General features: G+C 51.4%; 1 protein-coding gene across 2 annotated transcripts in view; it reads right to left on the bottom strand.

The window, feature by feature from the left end:
- colq (collagen-like tail subunit (single strand of homotrimer) of asymmetric acetylcholinesterase) overlaps window positions 1-14,896 on the bottom strand; it is a 223,836-nt gene that overhangs the window by 9,816 nt on the left and 199,124 nt on the right. For both annotated transcript variants that reach the window (XM_085988586.1, XM_085988587.1), the window contains 2 exons: window positions 3,116-3,212; window positions 1,724-1,863 (listed from right to left, as the gene is read on the bottom strand). In XM_085988586.1, coding sequence (XP_085844712.1) covers window positions 1,724-1,863; window positions 3,116-3,212 — 237 coding nt within the window. The remainder of the gene's footprint in view (window positions 1-1,723; window positions 1,864-3,115; window positions 3,213-14,896) is intronic.

The raw sequence follows: 14,896 nt of genomic DNA, 5'->3' as shown, positions 1-14,896 counted from the left end.
TTTCTAATTTTATTAAATATTATTTTGATGTTACAATATTTTCAAGAAAGCCAAGATGGCTGCAGTATGATTAACTGAAGTAGTAAAAGAACTTAAGAACTACACTGACAACTTGGCCTTTATGACTGCAGTGTTTTTATGAGCACACTCTAATTTATTGGTCATGTAACAATGTAGGTCGCGATTTTACGAACCTCGGCGGGTCCCGACCCCGCTGCTGTCTCCATCCCGGCCTCTGAAATGAATTTCCCCTGATTGGGCTTGTTAAGCCCACCCAGAGCGTTTGCCAGCTAATTAGAGGAAGCGGGTCTGATGATGTCATTTGATGATGCGTCATCAGCCACTTTCCTTAAAGGGGCCATGGCCAAATTTATTTTGACAGTTGTGCTGTCAGTGCTCTACAGCATTGAGGTACTGCAAACACTGACAAGCACTGCACAGAGGTGCAGGGCTGCACCCAGGTTCTCCCATGACTCCCTCCATATGCTTATATGAGGTCCTCTACCCTTCCCATGGGCGGAAGAGACCTCCCCAGGAGATCAACGCAGCCTGGTTACACATTGCAGAGGAGGACACAAGCAGGGATGTCGTCAGGAGGACCTGGGTGCAGTGCCGCAAATGTTTCAACGCTCTCAGTAGATCACGAATCGTTAATACAAAGCCACACTCAACCTCATCCTGCTGTGCCTCGCATTACATCCCTATCACTCTGCCTTCCCTACTCTACTCCTGCACATCCTTACTCACACCAACTTACCTTGCACCTCCACCCATCCCTCTCTATCTACATTATCACTTCCCCATCTCACTAGCCACCCCTCACACTCACCCCCATCCTAGTCCAATCATACTAATTGACAACACACAAGGGTGGGCACTTGGATGTTTTATACAATGTTCATGTAAAGTTTCTGTTAATGTGGTGTCAAACATTGAAACCTTTATTTTCAACACTTTGTGTACTTGGACAGATTTGTGTGCAACTTTGGAAGTGACTTAGTGAGTTGCAGTGAATGGTGAGACATAACGGTACCCCCTGCAATGGTGATGAGTGCGAAAGAAATGGCTTGGGCATTGTAGGGATGCTTTATGGTGTTGGTGTGGGGTGGTGCCAATCTGGCACATCATGTGACTGCCAGCGTGAAACCGGTGGGCGATCTGTCAAATCCAAAAAGCTTGGAAAAAACCATTGGTAAGTGGCTGTAAACAAGCCACTAATGACTTTAATTGCCTTCCCTGTCGCTGCATGTCGGGTCTGCTCAGCGTTGACAGACCCAACATTTGGTAAAGGCGCATGGTGGTGGGTTCACAGCGGGGTCCCGACCAACAGGGAAAAAAAAACTTGACACCCGACCCGCCAGCTGACACCCCACAAAATCCAGCCCATAGTGTTTGTGCACTAGCATGGTTTGTTCCAATATACCAATCAACACAGCCAGATATAACATTCCTTTTTAAAGACTATTTCTAGGCCTATAATGAATAAAACTAGCTACTTTTCCAGCTTTGTTTTCTGTTACGAATTCCACTGGGAGGTACATCTTAACTTCACCCCTTCCCCCACATCCAATCATCTGTATATAAGTACACAAACACATTTACACACACACACACACATAACAAAGTTAAATACAGAATTGGAATTGAAGGCTTGGATCGGGGTGCAATAAGTCAAATATTTTTGTAATATAAAGTAGGGTCTCCACCCAAAATATGTACTTACTACTGGCACTTGTGGAGAGTGGATCAAAGATGGGAGTTCACTATATGATGGGTTGCTTACGGTCTGAGGGAGATTACAGTAACATCTTCCTACTGGCCCTGGGAGTCCTCTTTCACCCTTTGGTCCAACCATTAAGCGGCCTTTTAAATGAAAACAAGTAGGTTGATAGTAAATAATGGCCAGCCAGGAGTATAACCTTTTAATCAAACTGCCTAGCCTTAGTTCCATCCTTCTTATTGCAAAATGACAGTAAAGTTGGCCTCCTTTAAATACTCTTTGCTCGCCATATGGAACAGGTATTGCGGGGAGAGGGGGAGAGGAGCTTAGTACGGTATATCAGACAGCATTCAAAAAGGACATTAATACAGTTCTGAGTCATTTTGCATTTAAACCTGGAAATTTATGTTGCAATATTAGAGGGTAAATGTTTAACATTGTTTTGTCTGCTAATGCTTCCACTAAAATAGTAGAGGAAGGTCATACAAACAAACTTGTCCACTAACATAAGCAACAGTAATGGGTCAGATTTTGCTGTTGGAGGTAATCTAACGCTGTCTGCCGTTAGTTAGACTTACCTTTCCACATTTAGGTTTTTACATTTTTTGTGTGGCAAGTTGCTGAAAGAGCGAGCTGATAATGGCGCAATGAGGGGAACAGGGCATCTGGGACCTGAGTGAACAGGACAAGCAACTGTGTATCTCCTTAACCAATCAGATTGAAGGATTGAGAAGGAAATGTAAATTAGAGTGGGTGAATTCAATGTCAAATCAGGTACAGAAAGAGAAATAAAGAGAGGGAAAGAAAGATTGAATTAAGAGGGAGAGAAAAAAGAGACAGAAATGAAAAGTAAAAATAATTGAAATTTGAAATTTTTCAAATCTCCAACAACAATTAAAACCTGAAGGAATGAGACTCTACACTGGAAATAGTTTATTTTCAGTGCCAAAGTGGTTGTTTGGCAATAATTAACACTCATCACATCGTTAAAAGGGTACTTTGACTGAAATGGACAAGACTTAACTTTCTGTGGTGAGTTTAGTTCATATCTACTGTGCAAATACAGCAACGTCATGCCAATGCTCCTTGTAACTTTTTTTGGGTGCAGGAGCCCTTTAACTGGCTGCAGAGCCCATTCGATTTTTCAAGAATGCCATTTTCATGAAGCTACTGGTGGACTAGAACAACTCAGACAGCAACCTTGGATAGTTGAGTTTAACTGCACATCTGCCCCTCACCTGAATTTGCTGTAGCATTTGCGCATAAATAATGATGAGCGCCATTAGCCTCACTGTTATTTTGACAGGAAAATCTGGGACAATAACTTCTCATACCTTAAAACAATTGTGCTTTTTCCCATACATTAACATACAGACCCTGGAACGAGTTTCTCACCTGATGCAGACATCCCAGGTGGGCCAGGAAGACCAGATGGTCCTGGTGGACCTGAAGGTCCCATAATTCCAGCTGGACCAATTTCGCCTTTTAGCCCCTTATAGATAAAGAAAAATAAGTTAATGCAGAGGCAACAGACTTTTTGGAAGATAAACACATTTGATAAAGTAAGAGCAGGTTAGAGGCTGGGTATTGTACAGCGAGTGTCTCACCTCCTGACTCCCCAAAGCCTTTCCACCATCTACAAGGCACAAGTCAGGAGTGTGATGGAATACTTTCCACTTGCCTGGATGAGTGCAGCTCCAACAACACTCAAGAAGCTCGACACCATCCAGGACAAAGCAGCCCGCTTGATTGGCACCCCATCCACCACCTTAAACATTCATTCCCTCCACCACTGGCGCACCATGGCTGCAGTGTGTACCATCTACAAGATGCACTGCAGCAACTCACCAAGGCTTCTTTGGCAGCACATCCCAAACCCGCGACCTCAACCAGCTAGAAGGACAAAGGCAGCAGGCGCATGGAAACACCGCCGCCTCCAAGTTCCTCTCCATGTCACACACCATCCTGACTTAGAAGTATATCGCCGATCCTTCATCGTCGCTGGGTCAAAATCTTGGAACTCCCTCTCTAACAGCACTGTGGGAGTACCTTTACCACACGGACTGCAGCGGTTCAAGAAGGTGGCTCATCATCACCTTCTCAAGAGCAACTAGAGATGGGCAATAAATGCTGGCCTTGCCAGCGACGCCCACATCCCATGAACGAATAAAAAAAAAAGTAGGTTTCAAATATATTTCATGAATCTTCTTGAAATAAAAGTCAACATTACATTTCTATTAAATGTGATATTCAACGGCTGTTATTTTTTCTCTTTGTTTAATTACCATCATGATACGGCAGATATTATAGGGGCGATTTTGCAAGACTCCACTGTTGGTGTGGAGGCTCACTAAATGCGAGTGTGGTTGGAAATAAGATTATAACCCTATTGCTCCAATTCCCCAACCATGCTTGGTACTAGTACAAAGTTCCCACAGCTGCTGTGAAGGCTTTGGGTTCCAAATGCAAAATATAGCTATGGCTGGTTTCAACTAGTTTGGGGAATCATCACAAACGTAGTCATAAGGAAGATAACCAGGGACGTCCAGTGTTCACATAGATCATTAAGCATTGTTAGGATATCTTGTCCGCCATTGACGTATGTGGAATAGCACAGAAACAGCAGGTTGACCCGCATATCAATTGCATTTCTATGCCATCTCATTGCACTAAATAAGGGAGCAAGGTCTTGGGTCCGCAAGCGATTCCCGCAAAGACATCTCGGCCTAATGCAGGCATACTGGGGTTAGCCCACATACAGGTAGTCAGACTTTTACATTCTCTGCAGCTCAACAGTTGGCTAAAAAGCCACCTACAACTCTCTCATAAAGGCAGCATGAATTCATTGGATACATCTACAAATAACAAGCTGAAGTTCACAACACGCAAGGGGCAATCCATCAGTAAAACACATTAAACACATGCAGCACAAGGACTGAAATACTTCAAGTCAATTTACTTTTACTTTACACTGTCCCCTGGTATACTTTCATTGGCCAGAAAAGAAAACATCCAGCTCTCCAAAAGGCAAACAAAGTAGCTGGTTCCAGAGATATCAGCTGTAGGTGCCTGGAAGGTCCTTGTGGCATGAAAATTAATGGTAATGGTGACCTTTAATGCCACTGGTAGTGCATTGCCGACTATCTTGACAGGTTTTCATGGATCAGGGTGGTGTGCCCCTGATTAGTCACAACCTCCTGTTGACCTTAAGACTCCTCACGCATTGTTCCATCACCATGCCAAGCCAGCAGTTGTGAGAGATCTATTGCCTGGTATATTAACTGCTCCAAGCTGTGTGCTTCCTATGTCCTCCAATTTATCCTCCCCACCTATTGTTCTGCTGTTGTAAACCCACTACTATCTGCCACACCATTGCTCTGGGACAGTAAGCGTGTCTGCACTATTCACTTTTTGCGCTGCTGCGATGATACTTTTAAACTTCATTAACACCAGGTCTGACCTGAAATTAAATATTCCCATTCTCAATTTGACACAGAATGAGGCACAACTTCCTTATTGTCGACCTCTACGATCAAGGAATAGACTTTTAATTCAGTCTTCAGTTGATGCTTGTTTATCCATTTCTGAATGGGGTAAGAATTCTCAGTCAGCACTAAGTATATAGGCCTAGAAATTCAGTTGCGTTCGCCAGCCGTTAGCGCCATAAGAGGAATAGATCTCGAGCGCTAGGCACTTAGCGCCCGGGCGCAGACCGATCTGCGCCTACACCCAACTTCAGTTGACATTTAGCGCCGGCGCAAAGTGTTTGCGCGCGCTCAGCTGCGCGCGCAGCTTATGACGTCATTTCGTCGTGCAACGCCGTTTGTGCGCCCCAAACCAGAACTTCAGTGGCGCCCGCCCAATGTGGGCGTGGCGCTGTTAAGAACTGTGAAGTGGAACGCAGCAGAGGCCCTGCGGGCCTCGGGGAGCGCTAATTAAAGGGCACTTAGACTGAACTATAAAGGCCAGCCATTTTGCTGCAATGACTTTAGTGCTACAGATTTCTGGACAGAGACCAAGGAAGAGACCTTACTGATTTGGGCCAACATAGGAGAGGTATTTTTGGCTTCTGGCCAGAGCTTGGAAATTTGACTCATTGTGATTTCACTGTTTGCAAGTATATTATGGGGGCTGCATGGGGTTCCAACCCTCAGTTCCAGCATTATGTGCGAAGGGCTCGCAGACGCTGTGTGAGAGGGGCAGCCATGCCTAGACGCAGAGGGGCCATCAGGCGTCGGCAACGTAGGCCTTACCCACTCAGGGAATACCGCCAGCAGGTGTCCTATCTCACCATGACTGCCGCGCATTGTGTTAAGAGGCTGCGCTTCAGAAGGGAGGTGGTTGCAGAGATCTGCCAGCTGCTTCACAGAGATCTGCGTCCACAGCTGATGTGCAGGACGTCTCTGTCGGTGGAAGTGAAGGTCACGGTGGCTCTGAACTTTTATGCAAGCGGCTCCTTCCAAGCCGCTGCTGGGGACATAGCGAACATCTCCCAGTTCGCCATGCATCGCTGCATCCGGCAGGTCACCGATGCCCTTTTCGCAAGGAGACACCAATTCATCTCCTTCCCCATGACCCTAGAGAGGCAGGAGCAGCGTGCAGTCGGATTTGCGAGGATCGCCGACTTCCCCATGGTGCAGGGCGCCATTGACTGCACGCATGTGGCTATGCGGGCACCTATCGACAATGCCGAGGATTACCGCAACCGGAAGGGCTACCATTCCCTCAATGTACAGCTGGTGTGTGACCACAGGCAGCGCATCCTAGCTGTCAATGCCCGCTTTCCAGGCAGCAGCCACGATGCATTTATCCTGCGCCAGACTACTGTGGCTGACATGTTCCAGGCACAGCCTCCCCCAAGAGGATGGCTTATCGGGGACAAAGGCTATCCTTTGTGTACATGGCTCATGACCCCGCTCCGCGCGCCCAGGACCCCTGCTGAGGAGGCATACAACGAAAGCCATCAAGCCACAAGGAACATCATAGAGCAAACGATTGGCGTCCTCAAGCAACGGTTCCGCTGCCTGGATCGCTCCGGCGGATCTCTCCAGTATTCGCCGGATAGAGTCTCCCAGTTCGTCGTCGTTTGCTGCATGCTGCACAACCTGGCTATCCGCAGGACTCAGGCACTGCCACCTCACGTTGGACCACCACCTCAGGAGGATGAGCAGGAGGGCCATGAGGAGGAGGAGGAGGAGGAGGAGGAGTACCAGCCCAGGAGGGAGCCACAAGGTCCAAGGGCCGTCCGTCGGCGGCTTATTGAACGACACTTCTAGGCCCCCTGTCAGGGAATGGCTTGTGGCAATGAAGGCACATGAATGCAGCCGCTCCGCAAGCCCTCAGCCGGTTAACGCAACAACCACTTGAAACATCACACATGGACAAGCTGAATAAATAAAAAGCTTTATTGAACAAACTCAGGGCCCTTCCCACATGAAACCCAAAAACAGACAAGACCCCCAAAAAACAGTAAAAAACATATCTCACTCCCACAACCTGGGGAGGAATAACAAAACTTGTCCATCCAAATGGCCTTCATCCTCGGCCTTACCAAGACAAACCCCCCCATACAGAACACAAACACCCCCATATAAAAAAACATTAGCCTTCATCTTCGGCCTTACCAAAATAAACCCCCCCCATACAGAACACAAACATCCCCATATAAAAAAACATTTGGCAACACACTCTACTTTGTGTGCCGAGAGGGCGAGTCCTTGTCCAGGCTTTTCCGGCCCCTGGCCGACCTGCTGCTCCGCCTCAACCTGGGCCCTGTGGGTGCTGCAAGGCTGGGGGAAGGCTCCTGAGGGGCACAATGCATGACGGCAGATGCCCTTGGGGGTCGGCCTAGACGAGCTCCGGCCCTGGAGGGGCCGGCTGCTGACTGCTGCAGCTGTGGCTGGGCAGCATCAGTCTCTCCAGCAGCTCGTCGCAGCTTTGCTGGGGGAGTGGCAGTGACGGCTGCAGCAATGGGGGCAAGCTGGCTGATGCCAGGCGCTCGCTGGTCGCCAGAGACACTGGCAGTCGGCCGGGCTGGCACTGCAGCAAGCGCAGCAATCTGGTGAAGGCCAGACCGCTGTGCTGCAGCAGCGCGGCGGGTGCCCTGGCGATGCGTGCGTGACACAGCGAGTGTGGCAGCAGTGAGTGCCCGTACTGCCCTGGTCTGTGCCCGCATCAGACCAGCCAGTGACTGCATGGCACCACTCGTCAACTCTCCACTCGCTGCCTGTGCTGCCCTGAATTCGGACCGACTCGCGTCCTGTGATGCCCTGAATTCTGCCCGACTCGCGTCCTGTGATGCCCCGAATTGTTCGAGACCCCTGGCCTGTGCTGCCGCGAGTTGTTCGAAACCCCTGGCCTGTGAGGCCCCGAAATCGGCCACACTATGAGCCAGGGACTCAATGGCCTCAGGCAACCGTGCCACAACCCCCATGAACTCGGTGTGGCGACGATCCGAGTCCGTGGACATTTGATCAAGGAGGCGCACCTCCTGGGCGAGGACCGTCTCCGGACTGGAGGCCGGACTCTCCCTCTGGGGAGAAGGCCGCCGAGCTGCCCGACCCTTCCCGCGTGGCTGGACGCCACTGGGCCCAGCAACTGCACTCCCCTGCAACACTTCCCCCCTCTGGGGAGAAGGCCGCCGAGCTGTCCGACCCTTCCCGCGTGGCAGGATGCCACTGGACACAGGAGCTACACTCCCCTGCAACACTTCCCCCCTCTGGGGAGAAGGCAGCCGTGCTGCCCGACCCTTCCCGCGTGGCTGGACGCCACTGGGCACAGGAGCTACACCCCCCTGCAACACTTCCCCCTGGCTCTCCTCCAGGCAAGACGTGTCCCCTCCATTGCCATCCCCTGGCGCGGATGAGGGTTCCCCCGATGTGCCGCCTTCCTCTTGCTCTTCGTTGTCCTCCTCTTCCGAGGGACTGACACTCGCAGCTTCAGGGACCTCCTCCTCACCAGCTGAAAGCAGGAAGGCACAAGAGTAGCTTTAGAGTGAGGCCAGGGCATCAGCGAGGGAGGCATGAGTGGTGGCATTATGCGCATTGGTCGGACAGTGGCAAAGGATGTAGATCTGAAGCGCAAGGGGAACGAGAGAGGTCCAAACGGTCATGTCCTTACCATTGGGGCCCAGCACAGGGTCGGCATCTCCAATTGCAACAGGGCCAATCACCCGGGCACCCATGAGTCGACCCACGCGCTCCTCCAGGTCACTGAGCTCCTGGAACTGGGCACGGCCTCCCCCGGTGACAGTCCGGCTCTTCAGATTCTCGGCCAGCTTGGCCTGCAAGAGAAAGGACGGCTTCTAAGTACAGTGTGGTGCCCTGTTGTTGTGTGCACTGCCTCCCATGGTGGAATAGCTTGGCCAGTGTGGTGCCCTGTTGTTGTGTGCACTGCCTCCCATGGTCGAATAGCTTGGCCAGTGTGTAAAGTGCAGAAAGTGCTATTGATGTTCATGCCAGTGCCATAGCTGCTGGAGGAGGGCTGGCCATTAGGCCTTTGAGGTCCCTTTGCCCATAATGTGAGGTGCACATGCAAGGATGAGGAGGACACTGGAAAGGGTACTCACCCTGACCAACCGAGTGAGGTCGTTAAACTTTTTCCGGCATTGGTCACCAGTCCTGGGGACATCGCTGTTGGCTGTGACCCTCTGGCCGATTTCCCTCCAGGCTCTCCTGTACAGCCTCTTGGGAGCCTTCTTGCCACTGGCCGGGAACAAGATGTCTCTTCTCTTCTCCAAAGCCCTAACCAGCACCTTCAAATCATGGGCAGAGAAGCGCTGCGCTCGCTCACGGGCCCTCTGCATCCTTGCTGGCGCTATTTCTCTCCAGCAGCAGTGTTTAGGCCTAGCTGGAGGGCTGCAGTATCCAGGGCGTGGCAGCAGACCAAGTCGACCCTTCCCCCTTTAAGAGCTGGCCGGCGCCAGGGTGTCTGCTGTCAATCAAAACATGACCGCACCTGCGCTGCGCCCGGCCTCGGCGGTATCAGTCTGCACCGCCGGCTTAGCGCCTAAAGATAGGGGTGCAACGCCAGTTTTAGCGCTCGAGCAAACTCCTTGGCCAAAGCTACTGAATATCGGCGAAGTGGCCTCCACTTTCCAGCGGGCGCAAACTTTAGCGCCCGCCCGACTTTACCGCCCCAAAAGTGGCTATACTGAATTTCTAGGCCATAGTCCGTTAGTATTTTCTACTGATGTTACACCACATTTTACTTTTTTGCTAAAATTAGTAAAGAAAGAAAAAGGTTCTCCATTTGTAATCCATTTTAACTGTTCAAAACATTCAGTGCAGTGGATGTGGTTTACATGGATTTCAGTAAGGCTTTTGATAAAGTCCCGCATAGGAGACTGGTCAGGAAGGTAAGAGCCCATGGGAACCAGGGTGCCTTGGCACATTGGATCCAAAACTGGCTTAGTGGCAGAAGGCAGAGGGTGTTGGTGGAAGGTTGTTTTTGTGACTGGAAGCCTGTGTCCAGTGGGGTACCGCAGGGATCGGTGCTGGGTCCCTTGCTGTTTGTGGTCTACATTAATGATTTGGATGTGAATGTAAAAGGTATGATCAGTAAGTTCGCAGATGACACGAAAATTGGTGGGGTGGTAAATAGCGAGGCGGGAAGCCTCAGGCTACAGGATGATATAGGTGGGTTGGTCAGATGGGCGGAACAGTGGCAAATGGAATTTAACCCTGAAAAGTGTGAGGTGATGCATTTTGGACGGACTAACAAGGCAAGGGAATACACAATGAATGGTAAGACCCTAGGAAAGACAGAGGATCAGAGGGACCTTGGTGTGCATGTACATAGATCCCTGAAGGCAGCAGAATAGGTGGATAAGGTGGTTAAAAAGGCATATGGGATACTTGCCTTCATTAGCCGAGGCATAGAATATAAGAGCAGGGAGGTTATGATGGAGCTGTACAAAACGCTGGTAAGGCCACAGCTGGAGTACTGTGTGCAGTTCTGGTCGCCACACTATAGGAAGGATGTGATTGCTTTGGAGAGGGTGCAGAGGAGATTTACCAGAATGTTACCTGGGCTGGAGCGCTTCAGCTATGAAGAAAGACTGGACAGGCTGGGGTTGTTTTCCTTGGAGCAGAGAAGGCTGAGGGGGGACCTGATTGAGGTATACAAAATTATGAGGGGCATAGATAGGGTGGATAGAAAGGAACTTTTCCCCTTAGTAGAGGGGTCAATAACAAGGGGGCATAGATTCAAGGTAAGGGGCAGGAGGTTTAGAGGGGATTTGAGGAAAAACTTTTTCACCCAGAGGGTGGTTGGAATCTGGAACTCACTGCCTGAAAGGGTGGTAGAGGCAGGAACCCTCACAACATTCAAGAAGCATTTGGATGAGCACTTGAAATGCCATAGCATACAAGGCTACGGGCCAAATGCTGGAAAATGGGATTAGATTAGATAGGGCTTGATGGCCGGCGCGGACGCGATGGTCCGAAGGGCCTCTTTCTGTGCTGTATATATGACTCTATAAAAATGACTGTGTCTTCAAAAAGCCACTCTCATCTTAAATGCTACCCACTTGGCACACTGGTGTGTGCCACATTATTTTGATTTAAATTAAGGACATTGAAAAAAATCTCAGTTAACACCCCTTTAAAATATATAGGCCTAGAAATTGGGTATAGCCCCGCTTGAGGCGTTAGAACTGGCGATGCGCAAAGTTTATAGCCAGACGAAACTTATCGCCGCCTGGCGCGATATTGGGTTGCATCGCCCCCAAAGGGGATTGAGGCGCTAAATCAGCCATTGCATGGTGCTCTTAAGGCGCAAAAGGTCAGGCGCTACTCAATATCGACACGGACGGGTGCAGCGCAGGTGAACTCAATTACGGGAAAGCACGAGGCCTCCAGGCGCCGGCCGGCTCTTAAAGGGGTGGGTCAGTCAGCCTGCGCTTCAACACCCAACGCCCTGTAGGCCTCAGATTTGGCGCTCGCCCTTGTCTGGTGGTACAAACTTGCTCATCATGGAGAAGGTTAGACAGAAAGCAGAGCGCTTCAGCACTGAGGCTCTGGACCACTTGGTGGCTGCAGTTGAACACCGTCGAGAGGTTCTGTATCTGGAGGCCGAATCAGAAGGCTTACCGACGATCTTGGAGGGAGGTTGCTGTGAGGTTCAACTCCAGCAGCATGGCGACCAGGACCCCTGTTCAGTGCAGGAAGAAATTCAACGACCTCACACGGATCGTTTGGGTGAGTGATGGTTTACCAAACTTGTGCTTCCCTCCATCTGCAGCTGACTTCGGGCACCCTGTTGCCATGATGCCCCAATGGCCATCTGTCAGCAAGCACCCATGGCCCTTTCTGGCCACACACATGGACAGATGTCTCAAGGCCTCATGTAAGGGCTCTTGCACCATGGGGGGCATGCGATGAGGTCTCAAGGCCTCATGTAAGGGCTCTTGCACCGTGGGGGGCATGCGATGAGGTCTCAAGGCATCATGTTACAGAACTTCCCCTTCTTTCCCCTGCAGTCCAAGCTGGCAATGATTCGAAAGGAGCAGCGTCGAACCAGTGGCGGACCTCCACAAGTGGTCACTCTCACGGATCTGGAGGAGAGAGTGCACCAGATACTTGGAGGACGTCTGTCTGGTCCTGTGACCACTGCATCTGCCGACCCCATTACCGACAGCAAGGGTAAGACTCTCACCTTTTTCACCTGTTGCCTTCCACTTGGTCCCCCCGCCAGCATGCATCCTCAGTGTGCAGCCATGTCAGAGCCTTGCCGCAATCTGGCATGCCTTTCAGCAAAGCTGTCCTTTTGCTAAAGCCACTCTTCCGCCTCCCACTTTCAGATGAAGCAGCACCAACTCGGGCTCAACGCGCTGAAGCTGCCAGTGCCACCGGAGGCGAGGACCAGGAGGAATCCGGACCAGCCATTGCAGAATCCGGGGAGCTGACACATCTACAGACTGGGGATAGTAGTCCCCTGGAGGGGAGGGGGGGGGCTCTGAGGATGAACCAGTTGCCGGACCAAGCGGCATGCAGCCACGCACGGGGGATAGGCAAGTGCGGCCACCGTCTCCCCGCAGGGCAAGGCAGGTCGTAATGACTGCTGCACAGAGTGCAGATGAGGTCCGTCGCCTGGCTGAGATGAGCAAACAGGCCCGGCTCAAACACACAGAGCTGATGGCTGCAGTGGAGAAGATGCCTGAGTCAATAGATTCATTGGCTAGGTGTATGTTGGACTTCGGGGCAACAATGGAGAGGACTCTGCAGGGCTTTGGGGCAACAATGGAGAGGACTCTCCAGGTGTTCAGGGAAACAATAGACAGGTCTATCCAGGGCTTCGGGGCAACAATGGACAGGACTATCCAGGGCTTCGGCCCAACAATGGAGAGGACTGTCCACGGCTTTGAGTCGGCTATGGAAAGGACTGTTCAGGGCTTCGGACAATCCCTGGAAAGGTCTGTGCAGGGCTTGTCCGAGGCAGTGGAGCGGTCGGCACCTGCCTTGTCCGAAGCAATAGGAAGAACTGTCCAGGCCTTCTCCGAAGCACTGGCACCTGGCACACAGGTCCTCACTGTTGCCACGCAGTCACTTGCTGGGCTCCTCCACAGCCAGATTGACGCAACGCGATCTCTCACTGCAGCCACCCTCTCTGCATCAGATAGGATCACCCCGGGCCCTTCCACTCCCGTACAAGGCCAGGAATCAGTGGAGCATGCGATTGTGGCGGATGAGCCGAGCCGGTCCCCTCAGATAGCCAGTGTGTCGTCCGACCATGGTGCAGGTGTCCTCTCTCGGCAGGAGACCATTGCACATGCCAGCACTGGGACGCCTGCATTGCAGCTGCCACCACCTGCAGGCCACACTGCTTCCAGCCATGGTCACAGCAAGCATCCTGCGTCCACACCCTCCAAGCCCAGAGGTCGGCCAGGCCATCCCTCAGGGGCTTCTGCGCTTCCAGACAGTCAGGAGGCGTCCCCCAGCCTTGAGCCCGCCACTGGGGTCCAATTACGTAGGAGCAGCAGGCAGAGAAGGGGCCGGGCGCGAAAGAGAAGTCGTTCTCCCTCAAGGGGCCAGTTGTAGAGGGAGGTGCTAAGACGTTTGTTTGTCCAAATTCAAGGACACCCTCACCTGCTGTTATATTTGCAGAAGGTTTGTTGAGTTTTGCGGCTTTGCCGAAGAGTTCACAGTTATTTTGAAAGTTATGGTTTCTGCTGACATTACGTTGTTTAGCTGTAATGAAAGACTTTTGTGCCAATAAACAGAAGTTCCAATGTGGCATGGTGCATGTGATTACTTTCAGCGATGCTGGCATTCAGAGGCCCTCAAACATCCAAAGTGCGCATGAGTTAAGACTCTCATCATTCCGCCACAGGGGTGTCGACAGGAGTCCAGAGGAGCCTCTGACGTATGGACCTTCCACTTTCAGCAGCCCTTCCATCTTCCTCCTCCTCCTCCTCCTCCTCCGCCTGCTCTTCCTCCTCCTCCTCCTCCTCATACTCCTCCGCCTGCTTGTGCAGGGTCCGAGGGAAGGTAATGAATTGACGCGTTCACCTATAAAGGGCATCTGTCACTTGCCGGATGCAACAGTGGACTGCAGCCTGAGCGACAGTCACATTGTCCCCAATGGCTGACTGAAAGGATCCGTTGGCATAAAAATGGAGGCCATCAGTCAGTTTAGCCATCACGGACAGAGAGGTTCTGCAGCGTTCACGCGGCTGCAGATCCTGACCAAGCAGGTGGCACAGATCAGTAACAATGTCCCTCCAGATTCGGAGCCTTTCCAAACACTGCTCCTCCGACATGTCAAGGCTTGTCACCTGCTGCCTAAAGACCCTCGCAGCATCCCGTCGGATTGGCCGACCTCCATTGCCCCTCCTCCTTCTGGCCAATCCCGGCCCTCTCTCCCGCCGTCTCTCTGCCCCTTCACAGTGTTGGGCGATGAGGCCGTCGCCCTCCAAACAAGCTCCCATTCCGATGCCAGTTGGTCAAAAGGCTTTTAGGTGTAGTGCTGCAAGTGCTTCGGACAGGGTTGAAGGTCCCAAGTACTGTAAAGCTAAATTCCCAGAACTCCGCTCCACATTAGCTCGCCAACTCTCTCTAGCAGCGATCGCAATGAGCAGGCCAAGTGGCAGAAGATTCTGCACTAGAGCTGTCCCCTTTAAATAGCGCCCCCCTACTCCGAGAAGGGCCTGTTAGCCCTCCCTCGAACTGTCACTAA

The sequence above is a fragment of the Somniosus microcephalus genome, chromosome 5, assembly GCF_052327205.1.
Source record: "Somniosus microcephalus isolate GS21.2 chromosome 5, FLI_Smic_1.0, whole genome shotgun sequence".
Taxonomy (NCBI): domain Eukaryota; kingdom Metazoa; phylum Chordata; class Chondrichthyes; order Squaliformes; family Somniosidae; genus Somniosus; species Somniosus microcephalus.
This window is presented reverse-complemented; position numbering and strand designations above follow the sequence as displayed.